The sequence below is a fragment of the Pleurodeles waltl genome, chromosome 9 (genome assembly GCF_031143425.1).
Source record: "Pleurodeles waltl isolate 20211129_DDA chromosome 9, aPleWal1.hap1.20221129, whole genome shotgun sequence".
NCBI classification, from domain to species: domain Eukaryota; kingdom Metazoa; phylum Chordata; class Amphibia; order Caudata; family Salamandridae; genus Pleurodeles; species Pleurodeles waltl.
Window position 1 is genome coordinate 1,059,270,832 of NC_090448.1, and position 15,751 is coordinate 1,059,286,582.

The 15,751-nt window shown below is 43.3% G+C and overlaps 1 protein-coding gene across 2 annotated transcripts in view; it reads right to left on the bottom strand.

Annotated features, from left to right (window-relative positions):
• KLHDC1 (kelch domain containing 1) overlaps nucleotides 1–15,751 on the bottom strand; it is a 1,015,549-nt gene that overhangs the window by 917,417 nt on the left and 82,381 nt on the right. For both annotated transcript variants that reach the window (XM_069208699.1, XM_069208698.1), the window contains exon 2: nucleotides 8,634–8,704. In XM_069208699.1, coding sequence (XP_069064800.1) covers nucleotides 8,634–8,704 — 71 coding nt within the window. The remainder of the gene's footprint in view (nucleotides 1–8,633; nucleotides 8,705–15,751) is intronic.

Below are 15,751 nucleotides of genomic sequence, written 5' to 3' on the forward strand. Positions count from 1 at the left end.
GACCCAGTCATATGCAATTCAGTCTTGGCCCTGATCCCCATGGGAACAATCCAGCCCGAACTGCCAGGCCAGGTCCTCCCTGGACCGGAAACAAGCATCCTGGGATCAGTTTTGTGGTATCACCCTTATCAGCAAGACTAGCTTGAATCTAGTGGCACAGTGAGCAAGAGACCCACGTCTTGGTATACGCTGGCCACTTAGGGCGACCTTAGAAACACAAAAGGATGATGGACGGAGTGCTGAACCTTTTCAAATACTCATACCCAGTTACTGGTCTGGGTTAAATCCATCACTCTTTTGCTTACCATGCCTCACCAGCACAGGCAGACTCTTCACAGCAACAACATGTAAGTAGGGCATTCTAGGCCGATCCATTTGACAGAAATGCGGTATAATTACATCCTCACAGGATGACCAGAATTTTGGCGTGGAGAGAGGCAGCTGCAGCCTCCTAGACCAATCTGATTCTTCCCTTTGAGGTGCAGGGGCTGCTGAAAGGAATCACACCCACAGCGTATAGCAAATACACCAAACTTGGCTCATACAGTCCTTAGGGCAGTTCTCATGTAGGAACTACACAAAGAATCAACCTGATGATGCAATTCACTCCTGGCTTTGGTCTCTAATAGTGTATGCTTTTTCTGAGTGATCCACACACCAAGAACCTACTGGGTTTCTCCCCCTTAACAGTCTGCACTAACAGGGTGAAGCAAACTGCTTCTTTATCCCAGCAGGCAGGCTTTTTGGGACTAAGCATACCCTCAGCCCTTCGAGCAAAGAATGAAGACATCAGGTGACTGTCAAGCAGACACCAACCCTGTGGAGCCCTCCCTCCTGGGTCAAGAAGAACTTGGAGCTGGTACAAAGTTGGATGGTTTTGATTTCACCTGTATACACATTATTTAGAAAGGGTATGTGGATCCGTCGCCTCAAACCTGAGAGCCAATTTGCGGCAGTTCTCTTTCAGGTGTCTCCCAAGCTGCTCACCATATACAGCATCTATATAAAGGTAAAGTGATGCTTCTCGCAGAAGGCAGTTCTAGAGCGGTCTCCAACCAGAAGCACACAATATCTTAGCAGAAATATAAGTGTGAGATCTCCATACATGGCTGCCATCAGCTTTTCAGAAGTAGTCATCAGACACAGAAAAACGGTCAAGTCTGACCTAGAAATCGCCTCACTTTGGACCAATAGGAAAGGCAGTCCCATTCCTACCATCCACTAAATAACTATGCTCATGAAGATGTAATCAGCAGTCCCTTGCTAAAAAAGCCTCAATAGAATTTCTAAAGGTAGCCCTGTCTCCTTCCTCCTCATTTCAGAGTTGGAATCTCCACCGTCCAGCCACATGAATACAGGCCGTACTCTCCCATTGTCTAAGGAAGCTGTCCCCATCCTACATCTTGTACCAACCTAAACCAGTGGCATCCAAAATGGATCCCACTGGTTTCAGTACTCAGACATGCGCGTGCACACACCCACACACCCACAGTCCTATTACCACACATGTATCACAGGCTCACTGTACACACACTCGACATACACACATAATGTCAGTGCAAGGTTCTGAGGTTCACAGAAAATTGGAAATGTAAACAAGTCAAGACAGTAGACCACAGTCTCATTCACACAGATAAGAAGATCTAGTTACACTATAAATTACAAAACATGGCACACAGCCTCTGTTGACCAGTATGATGGCATGCTTGGCGTGCCCCATCAAGTCACAGGACAGGTTATTGGCCTCCCATTATCATGAGTTGGCCTAGGCCTCTGTGCAAATGATTAGTGTGTTGCCAGAGCCAAAATGAAAGTCAGAATACCAAATTCACATAGAGTCAGACACTCACTGCATAAAAACATGTCTGCATACCAAGCAGGGGTATATCAAGAGTCTAGGTCCTCTGCCTTGTATCCTGCCCCTCAACTCACCTCATCTCTCAGTTGGTATCAGAACTAAACACTGCTGCATATAATTCAAGAGTGCACTGTGAAAGTAGTTCTTTGGACTGCAGACAAAATAAGGGTTAGAACTAAGAATAACCTGAGATTGGTTTTAGGAAAAAATGTGTTTTTTACGTTTAAAGTGTGTTGTACTATGTTATATGTGTACTTTGTGCAAGAATTGTCTCATGTATGAACATGTTGGAAAAGAGAAACTGTAAATCCTAACTGATATTACTACATAGGACCAGCATAATCAAACTCAGTTCAGCTAGCCACACAAGCAGGAATAGTGTAAGGAAAGATAGTGTGGTCGAACATTATCACTGTGTTCTACAAAACAGAAAAAAACACCACTGGTTTACATTCTATGTAGTTAGAGCTTTCGGGGGGAGAGAACACAGAGCAGAGAAATACTGTGTCCTTTTTCTTTCAGGTTGCTAATATACATTTGCTCCTTTCGTTCAGGTATTCCGTAAATCCTATGCTCATCCCTAAATTCCATTTCCATATAGGATTTATAGCTTGAATCTTCTCTGAGGAGGGTTTGGTAGAGCTATTTTGTTTTGGCTTGGATATAGAAGGACTCTACTGTAACATCAAAGTGTCAGTCATTATATACAGTAATCTGAAGTATGGACTGAAATACATCTATGTCTTTGTCTCTCCTCCATTAGCTGAGTGTAGTTTAATTGATGTACGCTCTGTAAAGCACTTTACAGATCTGAACAAATACACAAGCATGAATGACTAACTGAGCCAATGTTTAATCCATCCATGCTCCTTTTACTCTGCAGTTACAAATGGCCCCATTGAAATGTATGATTTTCAAGTAAAGCTAGTCTGCTAGGCACGTCTGAGAGCCGGCAACAAAGATGACCAAACAAATCGAGTTCTCCGGAGGCCTTGTTATCAGTAGCTGTACCTTTGCCACAATATAAACATATGCAAACCATTAGCTGTGGGGCAAGCAGTGGACAGTTGCTTAAGTGGCCGGAGGTTGACTGGGCCCTCTGGATTTTGTTGATTACTTTGAATTATCGGGCTAGTTGACAGGCCTCCGTCGCAGACTGCATCTTGGCAGCTGCGGAGTGCACCTGCTTGAAAACTAGCAAAGCCCTTCATTGGCTTTCACCCTGCTGGAGTCCACAGCAGTTGGTCCTCCTCTCCCCTCCCAACGCTGCAAACACAGAATGCAGGCAACATTTTGTGTCTGTTATACCACTGGCCAGAGGAGGCACTTGAGTGTCGGCCCTGGGCCCTCTCTCTTATGGTGAGATGAGCGCTAAATCTCCAGAGACGCATATTAATTTACAGTGACTGCTGCTTCTCCCTGTGCAGCCCGAAGGCCAGGGGCTGGGGCCTGTCGGGGCCTAGTACTGCTGTAGCGCAGCAGCCCCCTGTTCATAAGGCAATATTCTGGACTCTACGGATAAAGAGCTCCGGAGCACTGGAGCACGGACCTGTCAGGGCCAGGTTCTACAATACAGTGGTTGCCCTAGTTTCCCCAGTGAGGTTGCTGTCCCCCCTGCTGCCACAATACGACTTTTCAGTGGGATGTGTGACCAAAGTGGATGTGAGCTCTCCTCTACTAAAATGATCTTCCCTGAGTGGGGCCTATGAGGTAGGGCAATTACCCTCCTACACATATTTCAAGCACCTGCTTTACCCTACGGGCTTGGTCTGATACCTTGATCGCAAGCAGGCTCCTTGGAATATTCCTCCCTGCTCCGGCCCCTCCTGCAGAGCTGCAAACTTCTCTCATCACTTGCTGATTCTCAGGATGGTACTCTGTGATTGCTGCTGCAGTCCCAGTTGGCTTTAGGAAGCCATCGCCCTTTTATATTTACCCCTGCATGGATTATGCACACACTGTAGTGCTGTGATCGTGGGTCACTACCCTCCAACCTTCCACACCGCGGGACCGTTGACATTTACTTCCATCTCTGCGTGATCGGTGGTCTTCACCATGTGCAAGGCTGAGCACCGGCAGGCCAAACTCCAATTCGACAAGCGTCAATCAAGTGTGAATGGCAATCAGCTGGCCATAGCCCCACTGGACACAGCGGTTGCAAATATCACTGCCATGTTCAAGGAGGTTAAGGATAGTCTCAAATCAATCGATAGTAAAATGGATACCCACACAGCAAGATTGCACAGATTTTAGGAGCGAGTAGACAGACATGACTCAAGAGTGGCACAACTTGACACCCGAATTTCAGATCTGGAAGACAGGCAGCAGGATCTTAAACAGGAACAAACCACCTCTTTGAAGGAACTGAAAGTTATCAAAGCAAAAAATTAGGACTTGGATGGTAGATCCCGCTGAAATAATATCAGCATAATTGCTGTACTCAAATCGATCATTGGCAACGAATTGGGGGGCTGTGTAGAGAGATTCCCTGATACCCTGTTTGGTCGTAATACATTTTCCAACATTTAAATTGTTGAGAGCTATGACGTAATGGCAAGCAGATACTTCAGGGCAACGTTGCACTCCAAGGTCCCCCTTCAAGTGAGAAGAGCTATAATCTCCTTCAAGGTTTAGATATTTACGGCTGTAGTAGCCTCTGGTCAATATTCAAGGGGTGTTAGCTGAAGATTGAGGTTGGTGTGGGTGGGGGTGGGGGTGAATAGGAAGTGGTATGTCTGGGTTGTTATTGGGTATGTCCTGAACACTAGCTGTACTTGTCACATGCACCACTATCCCTCATGGTTAACCTTTTGACTTTGAATGTTCAGGGGTTAAATAACCTGTAAAATGCCCAGCAGGTGTTGGCATTTATAGACAGACACAAGAAAGATATTGGTCAGGGGCCTTGCATTCTCGCTTCACAATATTATTATATCACTTTATGCAGACAACATTACTCTGTATCCGAATAATCAGGGTGAGAATCTGGACTTGGTTATCCAAGAGTTTTCACTATTCTGGGTAGTATCGGGCACAGCGATTAAATTAACTAAGGCCTTCATTTGTCCCCTTACCCTGGCAACCAAAATTCACTCTCTTTGTTGCCCCTGCACTAGGTCACTGACTCCTTAAAATACTTGGGGATCCGAATTAGTGCTAGCAAATCCGAAGCCATACTTGAGAATTATGGAGTAGAAAGTTCCATACTGGAAGTTCAGCTCCATTGAAGGATTAAGTTGCCTCTTTCTCATCTCTAAGGAAAATGGTTATCCTCACAAAGTTGCTTTATCTTTCTTCCAACTCTACATTCTTTCCATATCTTGCGCACACTTATGATGCGACCCACCTGGGAGTAGGGGAAACCTCAATTTAGCTGGGAAAGCCTGACTCTAATCTATGATCGGGGCTGCCTTGCAGCCCCTTATTTTGAGCTTTATTACCTCTGTGTTCTGGTCTCCTTTGCTCAGTTTTGGTTTAGACCTCCCCCTTATCTGACACATAATGTGTCTGAGCATGACCAAGAGCATCCCACTCCTCCTCCTGCCCTGATTGGCCGGGTCCCACGGAAGTCTTGTGGTGAAACAGATACGGTTCTGTGTACATAACAAGCCTGGGTTTGTCTACATCAAAGCCTAGTCACCAGACTTCGTATTCCCTTAAACACCTACTCGCCCTCTCCCCTTTGCACTGTATACTAAAAGAGAGGGTAGCTCCTTCAGAGAGTGTTGTGAGAGGGTGTGATGGAGATGGCGGTCTCTTGGGTGGGAATTTCTGTGAAAGATTAAGTATCGGTGCAGGTGAACCGCTGGACTGGCTCGATCTGTACACCTTCTTTCGTATCCGTGAGAAACTCTGGGAATGCTATCCGGAGTTCCCAACGGCTCAGGCTGAATGTAAAACCCTCATCCTAACAGCATCTTTCTCCCAACACTTCCTATCTCGTCTCAATGCCTCTGCGCAGTATGAGAAGACACTGGGCCCCCAACAAGCTAGGACTCGGTGGGATGCAGGCTTCAGTAAATATATCTCTGATAAGGAGTGGGCTGGCATGTGTGGTTTGACGATATTTCCTATCCCTATACATTTAGATTTCGCCATCAGACACATTACACTTGGGCTATATTGTGCAGATATAAATTACGAGCCACGGATGATTGTGCCAGATGAGGTGGGGCTAATTTCATGCACTTAGCCTTGCTCTGTCCCCTAACTTTGGGCTATTTAGACTGCTGACTTATACACCTTCCCTGATATTTTTCATTTACAACTTCATCCATTGCCGAGGCTGTTTCCCGACAGAGATGGCAGAAGGCAACAAAAAACTGCTTGCCTTGACACTACTACTTAACAAGCATAGCACGGCCTGCATATGCCCACCACCCAGGAGTGGTTACTGGATGTGGCGCATTGTCAAAAACAGTTAACACTATACTATCCTATGGTCTCTTATTCTAGCAGGCCCATGGCCATCTGGGGGCCCTTTCAAGAATTTTTGTTAACAAGACACTGCCCTCCTACCACTGATCCCTTTAATGTCCCTGTAGCTCGTTAATGTGGTTATGACTTTGCTCCTGGTGCACAATGGTTTTGCTGAGATTTGCACTTCTATTATGAATTCTTTGAATTCCTTGTCTAGATCTTAACATTGTTTACTATGCTATGAAGGAATTGCAATATGAGCGTTTTCTTACTGCCTTGGGACAGCATCCAATTGATTTTATTTCACTTGATAAATTCTGAATGGTGATGGAGCTATTTCCTATTGGTGTAATAGTTTTAAGTTTTGAAACTATAAAAGAATAAATAAATAAATGAATAAAAAGATAGACATTGGTCTGATACAGGAAACCCATTGCTCCTCTATGGCACACATGACTTTCACCGCCTCGTGGGCACTCATCTGTATTTTATCTCATATTCAACCTACGCACAAGGGGTTGTCACATTCTTTAGGAAGACAGTCAATTTCAATCTCACAAAAGATATTATAGACAATGCAGGCAGACTGGTGGTGACAGCTAGTTGATTGGATGGGTAAGATCTCTTGCTAATTAACTTATATGGTCCAAATGTATATGATCCTACCTTCTTTAACAATATTTTACAGTTATGTGCAAAATATAGGGATTAACCTGCAACCTGGGGTTGTGATTTTAATCTCACATTCCCCAACCCTCATGACAGATCGTTGGAAACTGCAAGTGCTTCATTATGGGCCTGTTCGCCATTACCCATAGAAAGCAGCTTTGTGATCTTGCAGACGCATAGACAGCACTGCACTAAATTAGTCAAACATAACATTTTACTCTCCAATGCACATGTCCTCCTGTTTGGACATGTGGCTAGTCTTGAGTTCACTCATGCACAAGGCTCACTCAGCTGAAATATTCCCCCTTATTCTCTGATCATTCTCCAGTAAAGTTGTTTCTCCATGACCCTACTCCTCCACCACCCTTCCACAGCTGGTGACTACAGGACAGTGAGCTATGAGATGAGGTTTTCAGGGCTGATATCCGGAAGGCTATACTGGATTATTATTAAGGCTCCCTGTTTTCCGTTTTTGCTGATGTTTACAGATAAATACAGACAGAAAACAAAGTGTTTCCTGTCTGTATTTATTTTAAAAAATGGAAAAATACAGAAAATGTTGTCTTCTTTTGAGTGACATTCCATACTGTTCATCAGTTCTAGGCCAACCGCTGGGCAGATAGATAGCATGGAGAGTTAAAAACAAGATGAGATTTCCTTACATAGCAACATAAGGCGACATGCATTTGTAGTATAATGCTAATATTTACCTGCAGGAGTATTGTTATGTTAGAGTTGGCTGCTTAATTTGCTAAAACACAACAGGCATCAAAGTATAAGCGCACGTTTTCTTAGTTAAAAAAATGTGGAAATATACCATTTTACACCTTCATTTATTCACGGAACACAAAATAAATATGGGTAAATACAGATAGAAATGTTAAAAAATAAATACCACAAAACCGGGGGCCCTAATTATTGTAAACTGAATAAAAACACTGTAGATGATGTTTTCACATCATGGGAAGCTTTTAAGGCCTACATTTGAGCTACATGCATTTCTCAGAACACCGGGTTGCTCAGATCTATCAGTAAGTGCCACTCCCACCTCAAATCTCAACTTCAACATCTAGAGAAAACATATGTTATTACCAAAGACAAGGCTCTCTTAGCACAGCTCCAGACATACAAAGTGGAGGCGGACCGCAAGGTCCTACATTTGGGACAAGGAGCTCAGGTGTGTGCATTTGGGGAAGGCGACAGACCAAGTTAATACCCAGCCTGGATTACTAACAGAGACAGAAGCTCTGGCTAAATTACTAACATTACTGTGAGCAAATCAGTGGCCATGCAGAGAACAGGCCAACATCTCTGATTATTTGGTTCAGGTTGTGCTGGCCTCGTTCGCCCACATGGCCAGGATGATACTGAATTCCCCCTTAACACTAATAGACATAAAAAATGGCGTCACGAGTCTTCCCAGCAGGAAGGCTGGAGGTAGTAATGGCCTACCAGTTGATGTTTTACAGAGCACATCTGACATTCTTGCCCATGACTTCTGGACATGTACTCTGAAGCAACAGGGGTGGAGGTGACTATTACAGTATTACTAAAACCAACGATATACAGAAAAATGCTTACTTGTAAGGCTGCAGTTTAACTAAATAAAGTAACCCTCTCAACATCTATACTTAAAAAAAATCCCCACATTAAGAATGTTTAAAAAGGAAACAATAATAGAGCTTACCACAATCCGCAATCTATGTCATACACCCACACTTCATCATTGGGCAAATACACTTCATTTTCTTCAATAGTCTAAAACAAAAATTTGAAATCGTCCATTATTGTAAATATGTACTAAGGTTACACGTGTGAAACTAAACCCTAGGATTTTACAATGACAAATAATGTGACACGTTTTCTAAGAGTGGCTACTTAAAAACGACAGAGGCAGATGATTGAAATGTGTACTGTAGTGCTTGAGTCAATGGTCTCACATTCTACCACAAATGTAGCAAGTTAAAGCAACAGTTACAACAAAGATTTGAAAAGCTTATTAGTTAAACTAAGTGTAACCAAATTTATGAGTGAAAGAGAAAAGAGGAAAGAGGAAAATACAATCATGCCAGATATATTTCAGCATGAACGTGTCACCTTTTGTTAATTTGCGTAAATTGCATATTTTGTCCTGATGATTCTGTACAGATATAGCATTGCATAACCGAAGCATCAACACTTCCATACTGATATTGTCTTGAATAATTGTTGCAGTATAGCAGAAATATGACTGGGTTTTTCAATTTGTTCAATTACAGTTAGGCACAGTGTGATCGATTTTGGCACTCTATTCTCATACCCTCATATTACTACAGAATATGGTATCAATATTATTGACTAAATAATACAAAATCCTCTCCTGTATATACTTTAAGTTATCTCTCCACTCTCTTCTGATTCACCCTAAGCAAGTGCTCTTTAATGAAAATTCATTTATTTCCAGGGCAATCTCCGGACCCATCCAGCTGCTCCCTAATAATATGAACTAAAAGTAAGTTTTGGCAAAGCAAATCAGTCCAGCGTTGACACACAAACAATACTTTTCCCCAAACATGTGCAACAGAAATTAAGATTCTTTAGGCCAGGCCTCAATTAAAGGACGAATGAAAGGACTGAAACCTTAAGTTTGTAACCTACACACATGGTAGAAGCTGAATCTGAAACTAATTCCCGGATAACAAGATCATGTCTGTGAGGCATTATATTCATACACTGACAATTTTGATAACTGCAAGCAAGACAGATTAAAAACTAAAGGACAGTAGACATTGTGTGAAAGTTACACAAAAAAGAATTCACACCTACAAAGATCACAACAAAACCTAAAACCAGATTAGGAGAAGGCATGGTTGTTTCCTGCACACTATGTATGTGGCAGTCCATTATTGTAGCTACCCATTTGCATGACTACACTGCTATGTGGGGACTTGATCTACTTTAGAAAACATCATTAAAGATCAAGTTACTTACCTTCGGTAATGCCTTATCTGATAGTGGCTCTAGCCGCAGATTCCTCACCTTAGACTATTCCCCAGACTTTAGACTGGAAACAGAAAATCTTGAGCAGCACCCTGTGCACTGGTAGGTGGCGTTGTTCTGCTCAGCGTCTGCATCGCCCATGCTGGAAGTGATGTGCATGGTGCCTAGATAGGCGTCACCCCAGCACACTGACGTCAGTTTCTTTTCGTGACTTTCCATGCCAGAACCGCAGAGCTGCATAGAATGCAGACATACTGGTGTGCATTACTGAGGCCCTCAGAAAGGAGACCCTAACGATCCAATTTGCATAGTGGGGAGGACTGGTAAAGAGTCTGCGGCTAGAGTACCAGATAATGCGTTACTGAAGGTCAGTAACGTGTTCATCCGACACAGACTTCTAGTTGCATATTTCTTACCTTACCAAGCAATACCTCCCCAAGGGTGAGTCTACAAACAGAGTAGACCAAAAAGTTGTGCAGGACAGAATAGGCAAAGTGCCAATCACAACGGACCTGACCATCCAAGGCGGAATGCTTGGTGAATGTTGGCAAGGACAGCCCGGCTGCTGCCTGGCAGATATCTAGGACAGAGACTCTGTGGGCTAACATAGTGTTTACAGCCTTGGCTCTGGTACAATGAGCACACAAACCCTCAGGGGGTTGCTTCTTGGCCAATAAGTACCAGATCTCTATGCACAGAATTAACCATTGTAAGATGGTTCCTTTCTGCACTGCCTTCCCTTTCTTAGCCCTGACATACCCTACAAAGAGTTGATTGTTCACCAGGACCTCTCTTCTGCGATCAATGTAGAACGAAAACACACTTTTATGGTTCGGACAGTGGAGTCTCTCCTCTTTTTCCGAAGGATGAGGCAGACCAAAGAAGGTAGGCAAGATGATGTTTTGGCCTACTTGAAAGGGAAACACAGCTATCAGTAGGAAGGAGGTACGGGTTTTAAGAACCAGCTTCTTTGGGTAAAAGGTGATATAAGGAGGTTGGCTATACAAAGAGGGCCTGAAGTTTGATTACCCTCCTGGCCAATGTTATGGCCACTAGAAAAGCCATCTTGATAGTCAACGAAGTGGGCAGTTGTGTAACAGCTCAAAATGAGCGCATATGCGGTAGGTAAGGACCAGGTTAAGTTCCTACTGGGGCATAATGAATGACCAGGGGGTAACATGTTATAATCCTTTCAGGAACGCAGTCAAAATGGAGTGACTTGAACAAGGAAGGTTGGCCCTGCAACCGGAAGCATACCAAAATGGCAGTCAGATAACATTTAACAGTGCCCAAAGCACAGCACTGATGGGTCAAAGAAAGAACAAATGAAATAACCTAGTGTAAGTGTTCAGAATAGCGTGGGGGGCAATATTTATGGATGAGCACCATACCACAAATTTGCCCCAACAGCAGGCACATACCATCTTGGTAGAAGGACACTGCTCCACACATGAAAGCGTAGGGTGCACAGGTTCAGGTCCTGAACCCTCCCCTGCTGTTGCAACAGAAGATCTTTCAGAAGGGGCAGCCTGATGCCCATGCTCGAAAGCTTGGGATACCAAACTCTCCGTGCCCAATCCAGAGGCACAAGAATAACCTGGACGCGGTCATTACTGATCTTCTTGAGAACTCTGGGCAGGATTGGTATCGGTAGAAAGGCGTACAGGAGGCCGGAGTTCTACTTGAGACGAAAAGGGTTTCAAAACAACAATTGCCTTGGAAACTCCACAACACAAAACTGCTGACACTGTGCATTCTCAGTGGTGTGGATAGATCTAGCCAAGGCTCAACACACTCTTAAAAAAAAAAAAAAGACCATAAACCACCTCTGTATGGAGATGCCATTAATCATCTGCTCGGCATTAACGGCTGAGTTAGTCTGCCCTGGGGTTCAGAGAGCCCACCAGGTGTTGAACCACCAGGGACATGTTCCAGCCAATCCAGAGGCTCAGGGACTCTTGACAAAGGGATCACAACCTCAACCCACTCTGTTTGTTGCATCACAGTGGGTGTTGCCTCTGAACACGTGCACTTCCCTTGATCGAGGGAAGAAAGGCTTTCCATTCCAACCAGATCGCTTGGAGCTCCAGCATGTTGATGTGTACCCAGGACTACACTGAGACCAGACTCTTCTGATCGCCACCTCTCCCAGATGACGGCCCTGTCCAGGAGTGATGCATCTGTCACTACCGTCAGTTCTGGGTGGGGAAGGGAAAGGCAGTGGGGTGGAATTTAATTCAATATCTACTTGTCCATGGAACAGGTTGCTTCTTAAATCTATTTGTCCTGTAAAGAAATCTACTTGTCCCTTTGGTGCTATGTAGTGCAGACAAATTATAGCAGCAGTCTCATTATGTAAGAGCTCTGATAATAGTCTCTGAGTATGCCAGGGCTACTACTGTAGTAGAGCTTAAATACTTGCAATATCAATTCCTACTATAGCACTTTCCTTATCTTGCCACTTTCTGCAGATCTACATTCTTGGGTTGGAGTAAGCAGTAAGCAATAGTTCCAGGGCTGGAATGGCTTTGATTCTGCAAACCTACTAACTTGCATGTTTTAAGGATTTTCACCAGCTCTTCTCAATTCTTTTCCCATAATGAGAAAGGCTGGAAATTTACTTCTGACAACGGCAGAAGTAGAAGTTCTTCCAGGGTTGGGAAAAAAGTGGTTGGAGGGAAACTGAACTTGGAAACACTCAATAGATTTTCACATGAGCAAATCTAAACATGCCATATTTGCTCAAACTAATATGCAGTTCACAAACATTTTCTAGGAGTATGATTTTCTGGTCTACTTCTGTAGGTTCTTGTGAATTCATGAAAGCCACTGTTTCAAAGACATATACCATGGGTGCACGTTTGTGACTTTCTTTAACAAATGGATTCCTAATTAGGTCTGGTGTTAAAAAATACATTTTGTTTTAATTAAACTTCATTTCTCTCTCTATATATCTAATGGCTTTACTGTGAGTGATTGCATTCTGCTCTTCCAAAAGGCGCATATTGGCACACAAAGTAGTTTTTTCAGTGCCAGGAACTACTGTGGCAATCAGTGGCGTAACGAACCTGGAGGGGGCCCCACTGCAAAGAACATGGCCGGGCCACTCCTACAGACTCACTCAGGACATGTGCTGTGCTGAGGGGGCCCTCTGGAGGGGGCTGCAGGGCCTTTGTTACGACAATGGTGATAATGTGTGCTTTTTGAGACAATTTTTTTTTTTACCTATTTGCCAGTGTTTGTTACAATGGTGAGGGCCTGGCAGCTCCCACAACAATAAAGTGTTACAAAAGCTAGGTCAAGACAGGCATTGACAAAACCAAAAGACTCAAGAAATATGTCGGCTCCGTTGGCTTTGCCAGTGCTTGTTTATTTCCATGCTTCCCATAATCTTGTGGAAAATGGTTACACTGATTTTCCATTAGGGATATTTTTTGGAAATACATCAACACATTTTACTAAATGACGCTTCAAAGAAATAGCACCTAAAATGTCATACTAGCCAAATTTGATTTCCTACTTGCATTTTTTCTGAACGTTTTATTTTGAAAACATAGAATCATCACTCTTGCTTACAAGCTTCTGCAAACATCTGCTTCTAATCAGAGAGCATTCTGGAAGCTTTATACGTAGTTTCATAATGTTAAACGTTTTAAAAACATGTACACTTTTTTTTTTTTTTTTACCTGGAACCACTGTCAGTAGTGCGACCTTAAAACGTTTATTTACAGCGCGCACCCTAATAATGAAGGCTTTTCATTATTGAATCATAAATACAAGCTCAAACAGCATTAACATATGGGCACACATATTATCTCAACTACAAACAGTTCCCTTCTCTGTAAACTGGCAGCCAAGGGGTTTGTGCTGCAGGGGGTTGGGCCTACTTGTCCAGGGATGTGGAATTTGATAAAATATCTACTTGTCCATGGGACAGTTTGCTTCATAAATCTTCTTGTCTTATAACAAAATCCATTTGAACTTTGGTGCCATGTAGTGCGACAAATTGTGGCAGCAATCTCATTATATAAGAGCTCTGATAATAGCCTCTCTGCCAGGGCTCACATTACAGTAGGGTTTAAATACTAAAAATGTCCTTATTTTTCCACAAATGTAAATAATGGAGCTGGAGTAGCAGTAAGCATTAGTTCCAGAGTTGGAATGCCCTTTTGAGTCTGTCTCATCTACTAACTTGTTTGTTTTGGGGGTTTTCACCAGCTCATCTCTTATCCTTTCCTATACTGAGAAAGCTTGGAAATGTATTCCTGACAAAGGCTTAAGTAAAAAAAAATCCAGGATTGGAAAAGAAGAACGAGTTACTTACCTTCGGTAACGACTTTTCTGGTGGATACATTAGCTACCTGTGGATTCCTCACCTCATGAATACTCCCATGGCGCCAGCATTCGACGGAAATCTTCTTACTAGTCTCTGCACGTCGACGAGGACGTCACTGTCTCGCACGCGACGCCGTCTGACGTCATACAGGCAATAAGATGTCCTCGACGACGTGCGGACGTCAGTACCAATCATTTTTTACGTGCATGAGAACAACCAGGCAATGCAATGAAAGAACAAAGCAACATCCATTATATTGTAAAAATACACCACATTGTATGAATAACTGTAAATCTTTTTATGTACATATATATATATATATATATATATATAAAACTCTCTCTTTTAAAATATATACACACAAGTATATACATAAAGATATATACACATATACCTATATATATATAAATATATTATATATATACATCTATTGCACCCTCAAAGACCAAGAGGAGCGCACTCAAGGATTACTTGGCAAGACCATAAAGGCAACGGGGAGGCGGGTGGGACTGTGAGGAATCCACAGGTAGCTAATGTATCCACCAGAAAAGTCGTTACCGAAGGTAAGTAACTCGTTCTTCTGATGGATACAACTACCTGTGGATTCCTCACCTCATGAATAGAGTCCCAAAGCAGTACCACGCCCGGCGGTGGGTGCCTAAATGGTCAAACCAAGAAATCCTGCAGCACTGACCGTGCAAAATGGCCGTCCCTTCTAACCTCAGAATCTAAACAGTAATGTTTTGCAAAAGTGTGAAGGGACGACCAAGTTGCGGCCTTGCAGATGTCGACCACAGGAACACCTCTGGCTAAGGCCGAAGTGGCCGACTTAGCTCTGGTGGAATGAGCTCTAATGCCCTCAGGAGGATCCTTCTTTGCCAAAGAGTAACATATTTTAATGCAAAGAACAACCCACCTGGATAGTGTTCTCTTGTGGACTGCCTTTCCTCTCCTCTTGCCCACGTATCCAATAAACAGCTGATCCTCCAGCCTGAAATCCTTTGTTCTATCGATAAAGAAGCTCAACGCTCTCTTTGGGTCCAGACGGTGCAGTCTTTCTTCCTCTTTGGAAGGATGAGGCGGAGGATAGAACGTGGACAAAGTAATTGCCTGAGCCAAATGGAAGGGTGAAACAACCTTCGGGAGGAAAGCAACCTTGGTCCTCAACACCACCTTATCCCCATAAAAAGTTGTATAAGGGGGTTTTACTGATAAGGCCTGCAACTCACTCACTCTCCTTGCTGATGTTATAGCTATCAGGAAGACTGTTTTTAAAACCAAATACCTCAAGGGGCAAGAATGCATAGGTTCAAAAGGGGACCCCATAAGGAAAGTCAGGACTAAGGACAAATCCCATTGCGGCATAACGAATGGCTTTGGAGGATATTGATTTAGAAGACCTTTCAAGAATCTGATAACAATAGGGGATTTAAATAAAGATGGTTGGTCTGGAAGACATATGAAGGCTGACAAGGCCGATAAATAACCTT